The sequence below is a fragment of the Etheostoma spectabile genome, chromosome 3, assembly GCF_008692095.1.
Source record: "Etheostoma spectabile isolate EspeVRDwgs_2016 chromosome 3, UIUC_Espe_1.0, whole genome shotgun sequence".
Taxonomy (NCBI): domain Eukaryota; kingdom Metazoa; phylum Chordata; class Actinopteri; order Perciformes; family Percidae; genus Etheostoma; species Etheostoma spectabile.
In genome coordinates, this window is record NC_045735.1 from 22843059 (window position 1) to 22858808 (window position 15750).

The window sequence follows — 15750 nt, forward strand, 5'->3', positions numbered from 1 at the left end:
AAGTCTGAAAATACAGCCGTTAAGATCTCGTGTAATCGTTGGACTTAATGTCCTCGTTATCGGTCTGAACTTTAATACTGTTGGTGACAACACCTGCATGAAGAAAAGCGTGTTTGCCTATTAGACTTTTGTCTTCAAATTGTATCTCGGTGTGGGGGATACTACCAGTTGATGCTGTGATTTTGGCAAAGTGTTAACAATCACAAATTGTTGTAAACATATAAATACTATGGTGAACCACGTGCACAATGCTGCATGATGGCACTGCAGGAGGACTACAGCAAAGGAAGAAGAGAAAGAGACTTCAAAAACCTTGATGATGACTGACTAATATGCAGATTTAAATTCCCTAAAGCTATTTTCTTGGATCTATGTACTGAATTAGGTCCAGTTGAGTGGGGAACGCACCGGAACCAGATCCTGTTCCAAATACAGGTCTCCACTGTTCTGGGGGCAACCGGTTGTTTCCAGTGGGAAACGGCAGGCAGTTTTTTATAAGTGTTTTAAATATAAATATTGTATATAATCTTCAACTTTATCACTGAGCCTTTGGATATAATATATAGTTCTGTTAAGTCTTATTATATACAGTAGGTCTGGTATATCGGAGCTGTCCCCAAGTGCCAAACAGAGTGCTAAACGGAAATAAAGTAGTGTCACCAAGAACATCCCAAAAAATACACGTCAACAACACTCAAATCAAAACACATCAAAAACACTAATAATAAGAAAGGGAAGTTTGGCGTCCCCTGCTGGAGCTGCGCCCCCGCGACCCGATACCGGATAAGCGGTCGAAGATGGATGGATGGATGAAATAACATGATACTTGAAAGTGTTTTATTTGTTCTGGTTGTCATTAAACATTTTCTCACACACACACACACACACACACACACACACACACACACACACACACACACACACACACACACACACACACACACACAAAGGTGTAGTTGGTTTCATTTTCTGTCATGTTCCGAGACTCCAATCTGAATGAGAAGCCTGTGTCGGATGACTCAGAATGAAATTCTGGCAACTCACTTGGATAATAAGACCTGAACTTTTCCCACTAAACCTGGCTAAGCAGCACTTCTTCTCAGTACTACCCACCCAAAATGCATTATTGTTACTTGCATAATTTCAGACAGAAAAATCAATATTTGAAAAAAAAATCGAAACAATTTTGAAGTTGTGTAAAGATAAACTCAGAGGTGCTTCTGTTTACTATAAATACGATGACTTGTGGACTTATAGAGTTGTTTTTTTTCCTCTAACCAAACAGATCCTAAAATGTTAATCTTATGCAATTCAAAAGCACTCGTTACTTTATGAAGCCTACACTGCAGGTGATGAATCACACCCCCTGAAAACAGGATTTTAAAAGGAATAATGATTTGGGGGGAAAACAGTGACATGAGTAATGAGTAAGGCCCCTGTTTGACTGGATTGTTGCCTGCAGATGGTAGGCTTTTGTTTCTTCAGATGGGGTAGCAGTCTTGTATTGGACATAAAAGGCAATTTAGGTCCCAATCTGTAAAAACCTACCAAAACTTATTGTTTAAAAAACAATTTTTTTTTTTTTTTTAAAGAGACCCAATTTAAAATAGTTTCAATTAAATAGGACCCGATCTGAAATGTTGTCAACCTAGTTAGACCCCATTTACACGTGTCATTACAAGTGTCTAATTTATTTATATTAATCTGATCACAATCTGTCTTGGTTTTCCTAGGCTACATGCGTACGCCTCACTCCCAACACAGCGAATAGTGTAAATGCTCCTGAAGCCATTTGTAATCACCAAAAACTTGAGGAAAAGGAAAATGAAGAGTAAATTTGCACTTCAGCAGTTAAGTTACAACAATAACAGTTTAGCTACTACCTGTGACAATTGTGCAGAACACAATCATAAAAAAGTCATACTGGTTGGACTACAAGCAAGACTAACAGTCATCTTTATGGCTTTTACTGACAGATCAGTGTTCTCCTATCCTCAGATCACCCAGTTGTTGAACTGAACAGGCATCATATTATTATGCCTTAAGCACAACTATGTGTTGAAATAGTTTGAGACTCTTTTCCTGAAGTTTAATGAGACAGACCGATCAAATAGCTATCCAAGATGCAGGAAGTGGCTGAGTCTAAAGAGAGAACACTGCAGTGGCACAGTGTTGCTCTAATTGACAAGCAGCCACAAAAGGTCATTAAAAGCACCAATACATGTCATTTTCCTGCATGTCACAGTTCACACTCTCCATTTGGCCTCAAAGAATACATTTTTCTCTGGTGAAAATTGTGACTGACATATGAGATGATAGTGTGTCTGCTTGGGTATTAAACAAGACAAGACCCACACATATTTGAAACAGGGCAGGGGTTTAGTAATAAAAGTGTGTTTTGTTTTGGTCTTTATTCAGTCCCTTATCCCTTTTATGCTTTCATCTCATTTGACTATCTTCTCTTTCTCTTTCTCTCTCTCTCTTTCACACGGACCCTATTTTGCTTTCCCTCATGTTTCTTTTCTTTATCTAGTCAACCTCAAAGCTCACTACCTCACAAATGCCTCTCTCTCAGTCTGCCTCTCTCGGTTCAGGTTGTTTTAGTCATTAGCTGACATGCTGATACCATCTCAGACACCTGTTCTCTCGTCCCAATGCTGCCTTTCCTCATTCTCTCTCTGCCTCTCTTTTCCTTCTCTCCTTACGCTACCTCCTCTCCTCCTCCCTCTTATCTGTTCGCAGGTCTGGAGAGAACAAATTAGACCTGCTAAATTAAGCCACACACACAGCTTCAGTCTAGCTGAAGGGAAGCTGTGTGAGATGGAAGATGGAAAGATACAAATAGACACAAACACAGGAGCTCTTTGGAAAATGGGTAAAACGAATCAAATTAGATAAACCTCAGGAGCTAGCTTATGTTTTAAATGTACAGAGGTGTAATTAATTGACCAGAGGAGGATTGTAACAAGTAGTGCGGCGGGAGGGAAGACAGAGAGAAGCAGTAAGAGTCCTTATTTATTATTAATTATATTTTGAGGTACATTTACATTATGTTGTATTGAACGCGGTAAAGTGGCTCACTAGTATTTTTAGTTGAGGTTGTGCTCTGGCTGAAACATACAGTTTATGGCTGCGTTGCCCTAACACTTTGTGCCATGTATGCTGATTACCATAGCAACCTTTTTTGTGTTTAGGCAATCCCTATTACATCCCTGCTGCCACTACTAGCTAACATAGCAAATATGTTTTGATCCACCCCTAAAAAAAACTTTACAACAAATGTACAGTTTACTCCAGTTTGAATGACATTTGTTATAAACTAGAGTGCCCAGCTGTTAATTACAAATCCTAAAAAATATCTTTATTGTAACAACTTAAGTAGAAACCAATGAGCTTTGTATTGAGTTCTACATACAGGGTAGGGACGTTAAGTAATGCCTAACAAAGGTTAAGTTGGTTTTCATGGGACTTGTTGACTATAAGAAACACATAATGACAGCCTTATGGGCCATTCACATTGTATGCGGCATGAGCTGCGCTTGCCGCTAGGTTGCTTCCTATTCCCAAAATATATTATTTGTTTTGCTTGCCACCTGGCTCAGCGCAAAATACGCAAGAGTTTCTACATTTATGTCATACATCCACCATTATTTGAATGCACGTCATGTCTGCGACCGGTGTTTACATCAAACATGCAGAATATGCAACATTGTGTAGGATACACAATTCCAGTAGCGATTTGGTGGCAAAGATGTTTCTGTTTTTGAACCAAAAGACGGAGGAAGGCAGCAGGAGGAAGAGTGTGGGTGCACTGGACCCTCAGGTCCAGAGAGCAGTTGGGGGAATTCCGGCTGTGGAAGGAGCTCCACTTTCGCTGTAACCGGCGACAGGGGTTTTGGCTCAACAGGGAGCAATTTGACAGTCTGCTGACGAGACTCGGGCCTACGATTTCCCGGATGGATTATGACTTGGTTTTCGTTTCTTAATAAAATGATGCATTTCAACACCATGTGTCATTGAATGTTTACACACAGAAGTAAGAAGTCTGCAGTTATTGCAGTTGGGTATAATGTATCGGGCGCCGTTTGTAAAGTGGCTCGTGCTGAAAATAACAGCAACATTTTGTCACATTTAGCTTTAAATAATGTGTAATACGATATGAAATTGTGAGGGTCACTTTCCTTGCACATTTACAACAATTTTGTCAACTGGAAATATTTTAAATAGTTAAATCCAAATATAAATGTTACACCTAAATGTGATGTAAATCTATACTAAATCTAAATCTAAATGTTAAATCTAATCTAATGTTAAATCTAATCTAAATGTTAATCTAAATCTAAATCTAAATGTTAAATCTAAAATAAATCTAAATCTAAATGTTAAATCTAAATCTAAATCTAATGTTAAATCTAAATATTAAAAACTACATCAAATGTTAAATCTAAATCTAAATCTAAATGTTAAATCTAAATATTTAAATCTAAATCTAAATGTTAAATCTAAATCTAAATGTAATCTAAATCTAAATCTAAATTAAATCTAATATAAATCTAATCTAAATTCAATTAAATGTAACTAATCTAATCTAAATGTTATCTAATGTTCGGGTGAAACTAATATTTAGCTAATAGCAAATAATGTCGGTAACCGGAAGTACCAAATAAAAGCTCGAGGAGTCAGTGTAGTTTATAGTGTCAAATCAATAAAAAATCCACTCATCGGGAGATATGACTCTTGAACTTGGATAACCGGTGAAATAACTACCTAAAATAATAAACACAGTTGGGGAAAACTGTATTGAAGAGTACTTGAGTTTTTAGTGTCACTTTTATGAATGTGTGGAATATAGCCACTATAGCCAGCCACGGGGGGGCTCACTTTGACTGGTCTGTCACGTTCGCTTGCATTAAGTCAGCAAGAGCCTATCCCCCGCCCGCCCCGACAAGCACTGACAAGACACTGCGAAATGTGGCTGTACAAACTTATTCCCAGCGACAGCGACAGCCTCAGGCCACCGCGGCCACCTCGGTAAGCATGTTTTCCAAACACGGAGCTAGCATTGTCTTGTTGTCAAGGTAGTAGCAAATCTCTACTGGCTAGCTACCGTTAGCTAGTTTAGTTAAGTTGCCTTAGACAACAGGGTTGCTAGCTCCGTGATTTGGAAAACATGCTTACCGAGGGGGCCTGCGGTGGCCCTGAGGCTGTTGCGTGCGCTGTTGAATAAGTTTGTTCATCACCAGACGGCTGCCGATGTTCTCGCTAACGCTGATTCGTTAAATTACGCGAGAGTGACCTGGCCAACAGTACCGTCCTTGTCGGGCGGGCGGGGATAGGCTCTTGCTGACGTTAATGCAAGCGAACGTGACAGACCATCAAAGTGAGCCCCCCGTGGCGGGCTATAGTGGCTATAATTCCCACACCATTCATAAAAGTGACACTAAAAACTCAAAGTACTCTTCAAATACAGTTTTCCCCAACTGTGTTTTATTTTTAGGTAGTTATTTTCACGGTTTCTCCAAGTTCAAGAGTCCATATCTCCCGATGAGAGGATTTATATTCGTTATTTGACACTATAACATACACTACCTCCTCGAGCTTTATTTTGGTACTTCCGTTACCGACATTAATTTGCATTAGCTAAATATTTAGTTTCACCCAAACATTTGATTTAACATTAGATTTAGATTTAGATTTAACTTTGATTTAGATTTAACTTTTAGATTTAGTTTAATATTTAATTATTAGATTTAGATTTAGATTAACATTTAGATTTAGATTTACATTTGATTTAGATTTATATTTAGATTAACATTTAGATTTAGATTTAGATTTAACTTTAGATTTAGATTTAATATTAGATTTAACATTAGATTTAGATTTAGATTACATTTAGATTTGATTTAATTTAGATTAACATTTGATTTAGATTTAGATTTAACATTTAGATTTAGAATTTAACATTTAGATTTAGATTTAACATTTAGATTTAGATTTACAATTAGATTTAACATTTAATTTAGGTTAACATTTAATATTTGGATTTAACTATTAAATATTTCCAAGTTGACAAATATTGTTGTAAATGTGCAAGAAAGTGACCCTCAAAATTTCATACCAGTTATTTAAACATTATTTAAAGCTAATGTGACAAAATGTTGCTGTTATTTTTAGCACGAGCCGCTTTACAAACGGCGCCCCATAATAATGAAGCTAAGCTATGAGCAAAAGTTTATACATTCATCATCATTCATTCATAAAAAAACAATTTGTTTAATGCATATGTGCAATTAATTTCTCCAAAACTGGAGCGTATAGACTTGGCAATGGGTACACAGCAAAATCAAAAGTGTTGGATTTTCAGTGTTAGGGTTGAGTGTAAACATATAGAGTTAATCAGCTACAAGAGTTGTTCTTCAAAAAGAGTCGGTGTTAATACGGGAGTCAAATTTCATATTCTGCAAACAACTCTACAGTGTTGATTTTACATACAGCTAGTGTTACCCATTACTCCCCGAAGTTTGCATGTGATTGTTTGAAAGAGGCGGGAGATTAACATTAGTAGCCAGACTCTCAGACTCTTTTATGTGGACTGGACATATTCGGACATCACTCCAACTGTGGCTAGGAAGATTTCTGTGTAAGTTTGTCTAAGCAAATGTCTATTCCTAACATTTTTTCTACCCAGCGTGTGTGTTTTTCTACAGATTTATCTAACTCACCATGGTTAGCTAACAGAAAATCTTAAAAGTTTAACCCTTGTGTTGTCCTAGGGTCAAATTGACCCGTTTCTAAGTGTTTTATACCAGAAATATGGATTTCTTTTAACCAAATTGCCCAAAAATACCATGGATGATTCCATACGTTGTTCAGGTAACATTAATGATTACTTTCATTGAATTATTTGGGTGTTTTAGTTAATCTTATAGCATTTAAATGATTTTTTTAATGGTTTCAAAACAGTATCCGGACTAAACTTTGACACATACCGATCTGTGATCATCATCCTCTGATCTTAACTATTAGTCAAAATGATTCATAGTTTCTGCCTCTTTAACTAAAAACTTATGTATAGTTTGATGTAAATAAGCTTTGTTGACCATGAATTCCAAGAATTAGTGTGAAATCTATCATTACACCAGCTGAAGTTTTTAAAAAAGTGCCAAAACCATGGAAAAAGTGAAAAATAAATCAGAGAAAGTGACAAAAACATGGGAAAAGCATAAAAAAAATATTAATTTTTGACATGGAAGGGCAAGTTCATGGTTAACGGGAAGACAACACAAGGGTTAACCAAAGACTCTGGTTTAGCCAAGTAGGATGAACAGTGATATTTTTTTCGTTAAGAAATTAGAAAAATCAACACACTGGTCCCGTCATGGCTTAGCTAGCTAGCTAGCTAGCATTACGAAAGCTAAGATTAAATCACAATGAGTGCAACACTGTTGTTTTTAGATTGACAATTCCTTAGCTTCATGTTTGCAACTCCATGCTGTATTTGATTGGGTTAATGTGGTTAACGTAAAGCGGGTCCACTCCGGCGACGGTGTCATTAGGTCTCCATTAAAGTCCATGTGTGTATTTCCACAGACTGCGGAACGGCTGTGTACCGACTCCGTCCCAGCTCCAGCGATCCGCAGCCCTCCGGGCAGATACGCAGAGTTTCTATTTTTGCCGGACGCTGGAGAGCTCCAATTCATCACACGGCAGATGTGATGCGGGACAGGAAGTTGAGCACAGAAACAAAATAAAACATCCAGTTAATTTTCAAAATAGAACGTGCTCACGGTGGATCATATTTCCCTGCACTACACCTTGAGAACACAGCGACAAATCTGGACCTGGTGGGTATTGACGGATGGTGGAGTACAGAGCCGACACACGGCGGAGCTGATCCGCAGCCGTTACGCATCCGGTGGAAATTGGGGATAACGGTGTCGGGAATTTTTGCGGTAAGCCACATTTCTACTCTGCTCTTAGTTTGCACTTTCGTTGTTTGGTTTAACATGTAAAGTTAACGTTAGGCAAGCTAGAATATACAGTCGATTATGTTTGGTAGCATTTGAGTGTCGATATCACGCGTGACCAGAAATACAAAATGTCAGAGGCCGAAGAAGTAGAGTCATTAAAAAAAAAATGACTAAGATGTCTGCATAGTAGAGACATGAAGAGATTTGCGAGCTTTCTGTTCTGGCCAGCACAAAATGTTAAATAGACAATCTCGACTGTGACACTGAGGCTCTTTTAAGTGAATGGTGGGAGAGACGTTTTTGATTAAAATGATGGGGCGCTCTATGCAATTGTCGCAGAAGTCAAGTCGTGCCACTCTCCCAAATTACCCGCTTTATGTTAACACGTCCCACACAGACAATCTCCTCAGGAGTAGGGCCACGCATTCTCCAGGTCAGATTCTCTGGACATTTTTTGAGGATGAAAGGGGCTTAAGTGTCTTAAAATATTTGATGTCACACAAGCATGATGCAAATCAATTCTATTTAGTTGTTCACTGTTGATGGCATAATAAAGGCAAGGAAAAAAAACAAACATAACTTGTAAAAAAGTTGTATACTTTTAATTAATGTACGGTGTTTTCTTTGTAGAACAAAATGTTGGACAAGGTGAGATTTGGTTCAAGTCAAAACCAACCTTAAAGTATGTTAAGGTGGCAGAGACCGAAGAAGGCTAGAAAGGTTGGTATTACTTTTTTTACTAAACAGCTGTATTTGTTTGGCGTAAACTAATTATTTGCTTGAATTTCTGTTCATGTTATGTGATTTTAATATTATTTCAGTGTCAATTGGTGTTTTATTATGTTGACCAATTATAATCATGTCTGTGAGCAAGTCAAAATGCACAATTGGTGCATGATGTAAAATGTATATAGAGTATTCTGCACTCTGCTAAGAGATTATATTAATAAAAGTGTCAATAGAAGTTTACAAAGGAGCATTTTTATAAATGTAATATTCTCTCAATAATAGGAAAGTTGGGTCTTCCTGAACAGGCAGAGTTGCACTTGACAGACGAATCAGGGACAGAGGAGGATGCAGATGTGTTTGAGGAACTTTTACAAGCAGGGGACCTTACCATGACTGTGTCGACGGAAAAGTCTATAGGAAAATGAGAATCATGAACTGTAATGTACTGTGTATTGTTTTACTGACGAGTATTGTGGAGATGTGAAGGTATAACAATAAGTCTGGTAAGTATTGCTCATTTACTTGGCTAATTCCAAAATCTTGTATGTAGCATGTGGATATATTTATTTTCACATTGTTATGACAATCTTCTGAATTACTTTCCCCCTAGGCTGGGACAGTGACATGTCAGGCATCCTACTGCTGGTTCACCTACTTCTTCCTACTGCAAAAGGACCTGAGAAGAGTCCTAAAATGATCTCACATCAAGCAATCAACCATACTGTGAGATATTTGAGGGTATGCACTGCTTTTTAATTTAGTTCTTGTGAACAGTAGAAATACCTCAAAAGAATCTGTATAGTGCAGACATGTGGTTCTCAACTGTACTTCAGAGATTCAAGGAACACCAGAGACAGCCAGCATATCACTGGGCAAATTTTGATTTTCAGACGTTTGACTTTGGATCCAGTGAGGAAGGAAGTGATTGATAGCTTGAAGGGTGTTGAGGCTTTAATTGCAATGTTAAATGTGAATGCATACTCTGATATGTCAACTACCACTTGGGTGAAGAACTATGGAACCGAGTATCAAATTGGTATGTTTGTTTGTATTAAAACAAATATAGAAGTTCCTGTTTTTGGAAAGATCACCAGTATCATTATAAATGAAAATCAAGCTTTCATTTTGACTTGCACAGTTGATGTTCTCTCTTATGAAGAACACTTCAGTGCCTATTGTATTGAGGAGAGGGATGATTCATTTTCTGTTATTTTTATTGATGAGTTGATTTATTATAGACCATATGATAAACAGTTCTCTAATGAGATGGATGAAAAAATATCCATTGTGCCACATTGCCATGTTGTGTGACCCGTGCTATGTTTTGTGTGACCTGTGCTATGGATGCTGCCAATTAAGAAATGTTATTGTTAAGCAAATGCTGTATATGTGGTGGGCTTGAAAATACAAGTTTTATTTAGACCAAATTTTGTATTGGTGTTTTTCTTCTTTGTAATTGAGTACAGGAATATGGAATATTAGGAATATTCTGAATTCTAAAGTACAATTGTACCAGGTATAGCATTAGAGATTCTAACTCCCTACAATGATTTTTTGAAATATAAATCAACTCTACGAGAGTAAAATACAGTTTAATTTTAAATCCTCTATAGTGTTACATAGCAGCAACTATAGTCGGTGTTAAAACAGAATATACAAATAGTGTTAAATTCTGACACTGCACACTAGTGTTGTGTAAATTCAACACTGGCTTGTGTTGACTGGTGTTAAATTTCAACTATTGACAAAGTTGATACAACTTGATCACAGTGTTGAGCATTTAACACTTTTATAAGTGTAGTTTTAACTCAAAATAGGGTGGACCAATATACGATAGACACTTTAAAAGTGTTGAATTTAACTCTATTGGTGTTGAATTAACAATGCCGAGTTTGCTGGGTAGTTATTCTCTGTAAAGGCCTTATACCTACCAATGTAACTACCTTCATGTGAACTTCAGTGAAAACAAACAAATGACTTGTGTCGTTCAGTCCAAACATATTTTACATCATAAAAACATACAAATATATCCTACAACTAGCTGTATGGAGCTGTATAATCATCTTGGTATTGGTTTTCCCAGCTCAGTACTGTACAGTTCCAGCTTTGGTGCATTTCTCAGATCAAAGATGACATTAATAATAATAATAATAATGTAACTTTGTCACATAGGGAATAGTGCTCCCATTCATGTGCATTGTTCATTACACAAAACAGCTTCACTATCTTGGTATAAACATTGGCTTAAGGACTTGTCAGTTTTATTGGGTCATTGGTATAAATACTTGCTTTGGACACATAAACTAAAGATTTCGAGCAAGATACACGCTTTTACAGGTCAGTCACTGTGCGGTGCAGTTTACACCAATTGTTTTAAGAAATGCACTCACTGTTGTAAAAATGCAAATTTATGATTTGGCAAATGCACCAAAGTAACTGAGATAAAATTGTATAGTTATGATTGTATTTCAGTGGAAACATGTCCATGTTGATTTCACATAGCTAAAACAAACCTTAATAATTTAAATTAAGAGGCTACAATAAGCTACACATCTGGCATGCCTATTATGGTGGAAATATGCACCACAGCATAACAGCAAAATGCTGCCTGCACTTTGCCCAGAAGGATAATGGGAATAATTGGTTTCATAGCACAGCGCTGCCTCTTGCGTGTACAATGTAAAAGAAATCTCAGTGTTTCCTAGATTTTTGCTGGGAATGTGTAGAGGTTTTAGTGCAAATTTTGACGAGAGCCAGAACTGTTATCACAAGAGCTGTGATGTCAAAAATGTATGAAAGTAAAGTAAAGGATCTTCTGCAATATAATGTCTTTCTCTCTCTCTCTCTCTCTCTCTCTCTCTCTCTCGCCCTTTACTCCATCTGTGCTCATACCACTCTTTTCTCAGATTATAAGCAATGCCACCAGTTCAACCCTGCCTGTGATGCTGTGTCTCTTCCCTTCTCTCTCCTTTGCAATCATAAATTAGGAAGCCAGGGAACATTCCAACAGCTGCTCTCTCTTTCCCTTTTTCTTTCTGCTCATAGGCAAAAATCCCATTTTCAAATCAGTCTTTCTCTTTCTTTTTCCTCATCCTGACAGAATGACAAAGCTAATCTCCTTAACCGTTTGCTTTAAGAGAACACTTCTTTATCCTCACCCTCCCTTCTGCCCTTATGCTCTCTTTCCCCTATCCTCCATCTCTCTTCTACTGTCGAGTGGACATGTGAAAAAAGAACATTTGGCCGATGCATTTTGGCATTTTACTGACAGTGTTGCTAGATTCTCCCTTCCGCCTTCTTCTCCCATCTACATATCTACTCCTATTATCCGATCGCTCCTTTTTATTGTGGAGGTAAAAAGAAGAATTTTACCTGAAGGTTTGTGTGTGTGCGTGCGTGTGTTTGCTTGCACGCAGGTTGGCTGACTCTAAGGGGCCGGTCCAATAGTGACATGAGCCTAGGCACTCAGGAGTGTTGATGCTTGTTGACTCATGTGAGTATCAGTGTAATTGTTGTCAAGTTTGTGTGTTTTTGTACTCCTCACCAGCAGTGAGTAGTAGACTTTGAATCCCGGCTTTGCAACAAAGTAATCGTCAGACTTGAAGGTGACTCTGAGCGTGTTGGTTTTGGAGTTGAGACTAGGCGGTGCCTTCTGCCCACACCAGCGACCCCAAATTATAGTGCTGGTCTCTGATTGGTCCTCCACTTCAACAAAGTCATACCTGGAGTGAGAGAGAGAGATATGGAGAAGGAGAGGTAGATGAATGTGAAAGACGGAGGATGAAACTTACACATAAGAAAATAGAAAAACTGAGACTTTGAAACTTAAAAAACATACTATATAAAGTTTCTTGTGCAATGAAAGATTATTACCCTCATTTTAGGCATGCCTTCTTTCGGCTTTATGTATAAATTCAGGCAGTAGTTTGACATTTTGGTAAATATGTTAATACGTCTCAAAAATTGCTCAGAGGTAAATGAGATGATCCATACCACTCTCATGTCTGAATGCTACATATATGAAGCTGAAGCCAGTAGCAGGTTAGCTTAGCTTAGCATAAAGACTAGAAACCGAGGAAAACAGATGGCCGTCACTACAGTTTTGTTTTGGTACCAAGCGGCCAAAATGGGTTTCCTCAGACGGGGCGCTGGCTTCTCCCTTAGAGATTGGGTGAGAAGCGCAGTCATCCGTGAGGAGCTCGGAGTAGAGCCGCTGCTCCATCACGTCGAAAGAAGACAGTTGAGGTGGTTTGGGCATCTGAACGGAGGAGGCCTCGGGGAAGACCCAGGACTAGGTGGAGGGATTATATCTCCGACCTGGCCTGGGTACGCCTCGGGATCCTCCCTGCTTGAGCTGCTCCCCCCGCGACCCGACACCGGATAAGCGGACGAAGATGGATGGATGGATGATTAAACAAACTAGAGGTGCTGGTCGGAGAATTTTCCCATTGTTTCCAGTTTATTGCCAAGGTAAGCGGCTGCTGGTTCTAGCTTCATTTTGTACGGGAGTGAATGGATCTTCTCACCTAACTCTTGGCAAGAAAGTTTATAAGCCTAATTTTTTAAAAGTTGTTCTACTACTTAGGTGAGTACAGTGTTATCATAACCAATAACAATGATAGCAATAACAATGATAGCCTTAAATAAACTCATTTTCCTTAAAGGTTATGTGTACATTTAGCTCCTTCTGACACTCATAAGCCAAGTTTAGATTGATCTTATGGTCTTTAGCTGCTTTAAATTGAGTGACCAAACCTGTGATGAGACAGATTTACGATGTATTCTCGAATCGCTGGGCCACCCTTCCAAACTATAAGTCAACAAACATTTTGCTTCGGATAACTTTACAACAATCAATTTCCCAGTCAATTAGTGAGTCAATTTAACAAACACACACACACACACACACACACACACACACACACACACACACACAGATATAGATTTGAAAAACTGGGCAAAGTTCCTTCCTCCCTCTTCATGCCTTTCTAAATCATTCCTCCCCCTCCTCTCCTCCTGCTGCTCCCCATTGTCTTTTCAGCAAAGTGCTTACAAAGATGGCTGAGTTGCATGTGGGGATTAAAAAGTCTATTTTAACTCCTCAACCCTCAAGGACAAACTCTTATATCTTAAACTTCTTGGCAATAAAACAAACTTCAACTATTCATCTCTTTCAAAGTGATGCCACCCCCACACCAAATCTATTTTTTAACATAATTTCCCATTTTTTTGGGATCAATATCTATCTATATATCTATCACATCCTTTCAATAACAGCTTATTGTTGCTATTATGCATAGATTTACAAATTATTTTCACATAATTTACTGTTGCTGTTGTTTGTTTGACTTCTTATCCATATACCTTTCCTTTCCTCTGTTACTCCAAAGGGTCCTCTCCATCTTTTCCACACTCACACTCTGGTTCTTTAATCGCTATTACTTTCATCTGGCTTGTGTCCTTTATAGCTGCTTGTAATTTGTAATTCATCAATACTTCCTCTTCTTTGTGCTCTGTACTTCTATCTTTATTTTAGCCATTCAGATACAAGCCCTCTCTCCTTTTGTCTGATTTTTTTGTACCTCTGCTCTAATCCTCTTTTCTGAATTCCATCACTCCGTTCTCCAACAGATTATTTTTTTCAATCTCTTTGAATCTCATGTTTTACCTGCACACTCCATTATCAGCCTCTTCCAGGCCGAAGTGTCCGTCAAACTCCAGGTGTATGTGGCTCCCTGGTGGTGACACCAATTTCCATGACAACAGCAGATTGCGGGGATAAGCATTGGGGTAGCGTGGACTGGGGATGGCTCCACCCGCTGACGTTACTGTGATATTTTCTTCTTTGCGGTACAAGTCTGTGGTGGGGCGATTGCTGTCTGTTAGTGGTTACAACTCATCAGTTAGTTAGTCCAGTTGTAAATTAACACAAGCAAAGCAGCTTGTTTACAGACACAAAAAATGGAAATTTACATGCAAGAACAACAAATAGACTTTTATTGAAGAGATAGACGCAAGTGCAAAAACATACACAGACAAACAATACAAATACAAAGGTGACATTTCAGTCTAATGATAACATAACCTCAGCAAAGGTACTTTAATTCCAGCACTTATAGGCTTTCAGCCTAATGTATAAAGAAATATCTTAACGGTGCTGATTCATTTTCTTGTTTTTTTCATTCATTCATTTTCTAATTATTAAATTAGAGGATGACACATCTGTCATAACTGGCCCTTCAGTATGAACTCATAGCCAACTGCCAGTTAGCTTAGCTTGAATACTGGAAAAACAGCTAACCTGGCTCTGTCTGAAGGTTAAAAATCTACCTAAAAATTGCAATTTTTTTTCTGCTTTGTTTTTTTTGCACGGTTGTTTACAGTTTCTTGGTGGTGGATCCGCTAAACATTGTGTTTTTGAGTATGTTTATGGATATGTTTGTTTATCTGTCCTAGTTCCAAAGTATAAGTCTGACCTTTTCACACTAATTGGATTTTAATATTTCTTGTGTACAAATGGAAAATGTTGTCTGATGGTGGCTCTAGAGAAAAGGTCACAGGGTTAACAAAAATATTTAAATTCCTTCACCAACTCTCATGAATATCAACAGCAAATTGGTGAGTAAAACAGGTCATGGACCAAAATGCTGGTCAAAGGGGAATTTGTGATTCACCAAAACCATTATGAATTATTCTCTGGAGACCAAGAATCACATCCTGTTTTATACTGCTCTTGAGAACAACAGATGGACAAATTGACACTACTGCCAGCCTTGGCTAAAAACTGTTGCAGAAAAATATATACCTGGCAACATAGAATATAATGTGTATGGCATGTACTGTACATAGAACCTAGCACATAAAACATATTTGTTTATGTACACATAGAAAAGTGGGTGTATCTTCCAGTGTCTGTCATTAAGGTAAAGTTCATTGCACTGCAATGCCATAACAGAAAAAACACTGCATTTTTACTGTACTGTGTTCTGTCTACTTTACTAGCTCACTACTAACACACACACACACACACACACACACACACACACACACA

The 15750-nt window shown here is 38.0% G+C and overlaps 1 protein-coding gene across 2 annotated transcripts in view; it reads right to left on the minus strand.

Moving 5' to 3' along the window:
- Window positions 1-15750, minus strand: part of pdgfd (platelet derived growth factor d) — a 66679-nt gene that overhangs the window by 21026 nt on the left and 29903 nt on the right. For both annotated transcript variants that reach the window (XM_032509842.1, XM_032509841.1), the window contains exons 2-3: window positions 14368-14557; window positions 12244-12421 (exon numbers count right to left, since the gene is read on the minus strand). In XM_032509842.1, the coding sequence (XP_032365733.1) occupies window positions 12244-12421; window positions 14368-14557 (368 nt within the window). The remainder of the gene's footprint in view (window positions 1-12243; window positions 12422-14367; window positions 14558-15750) is intronic.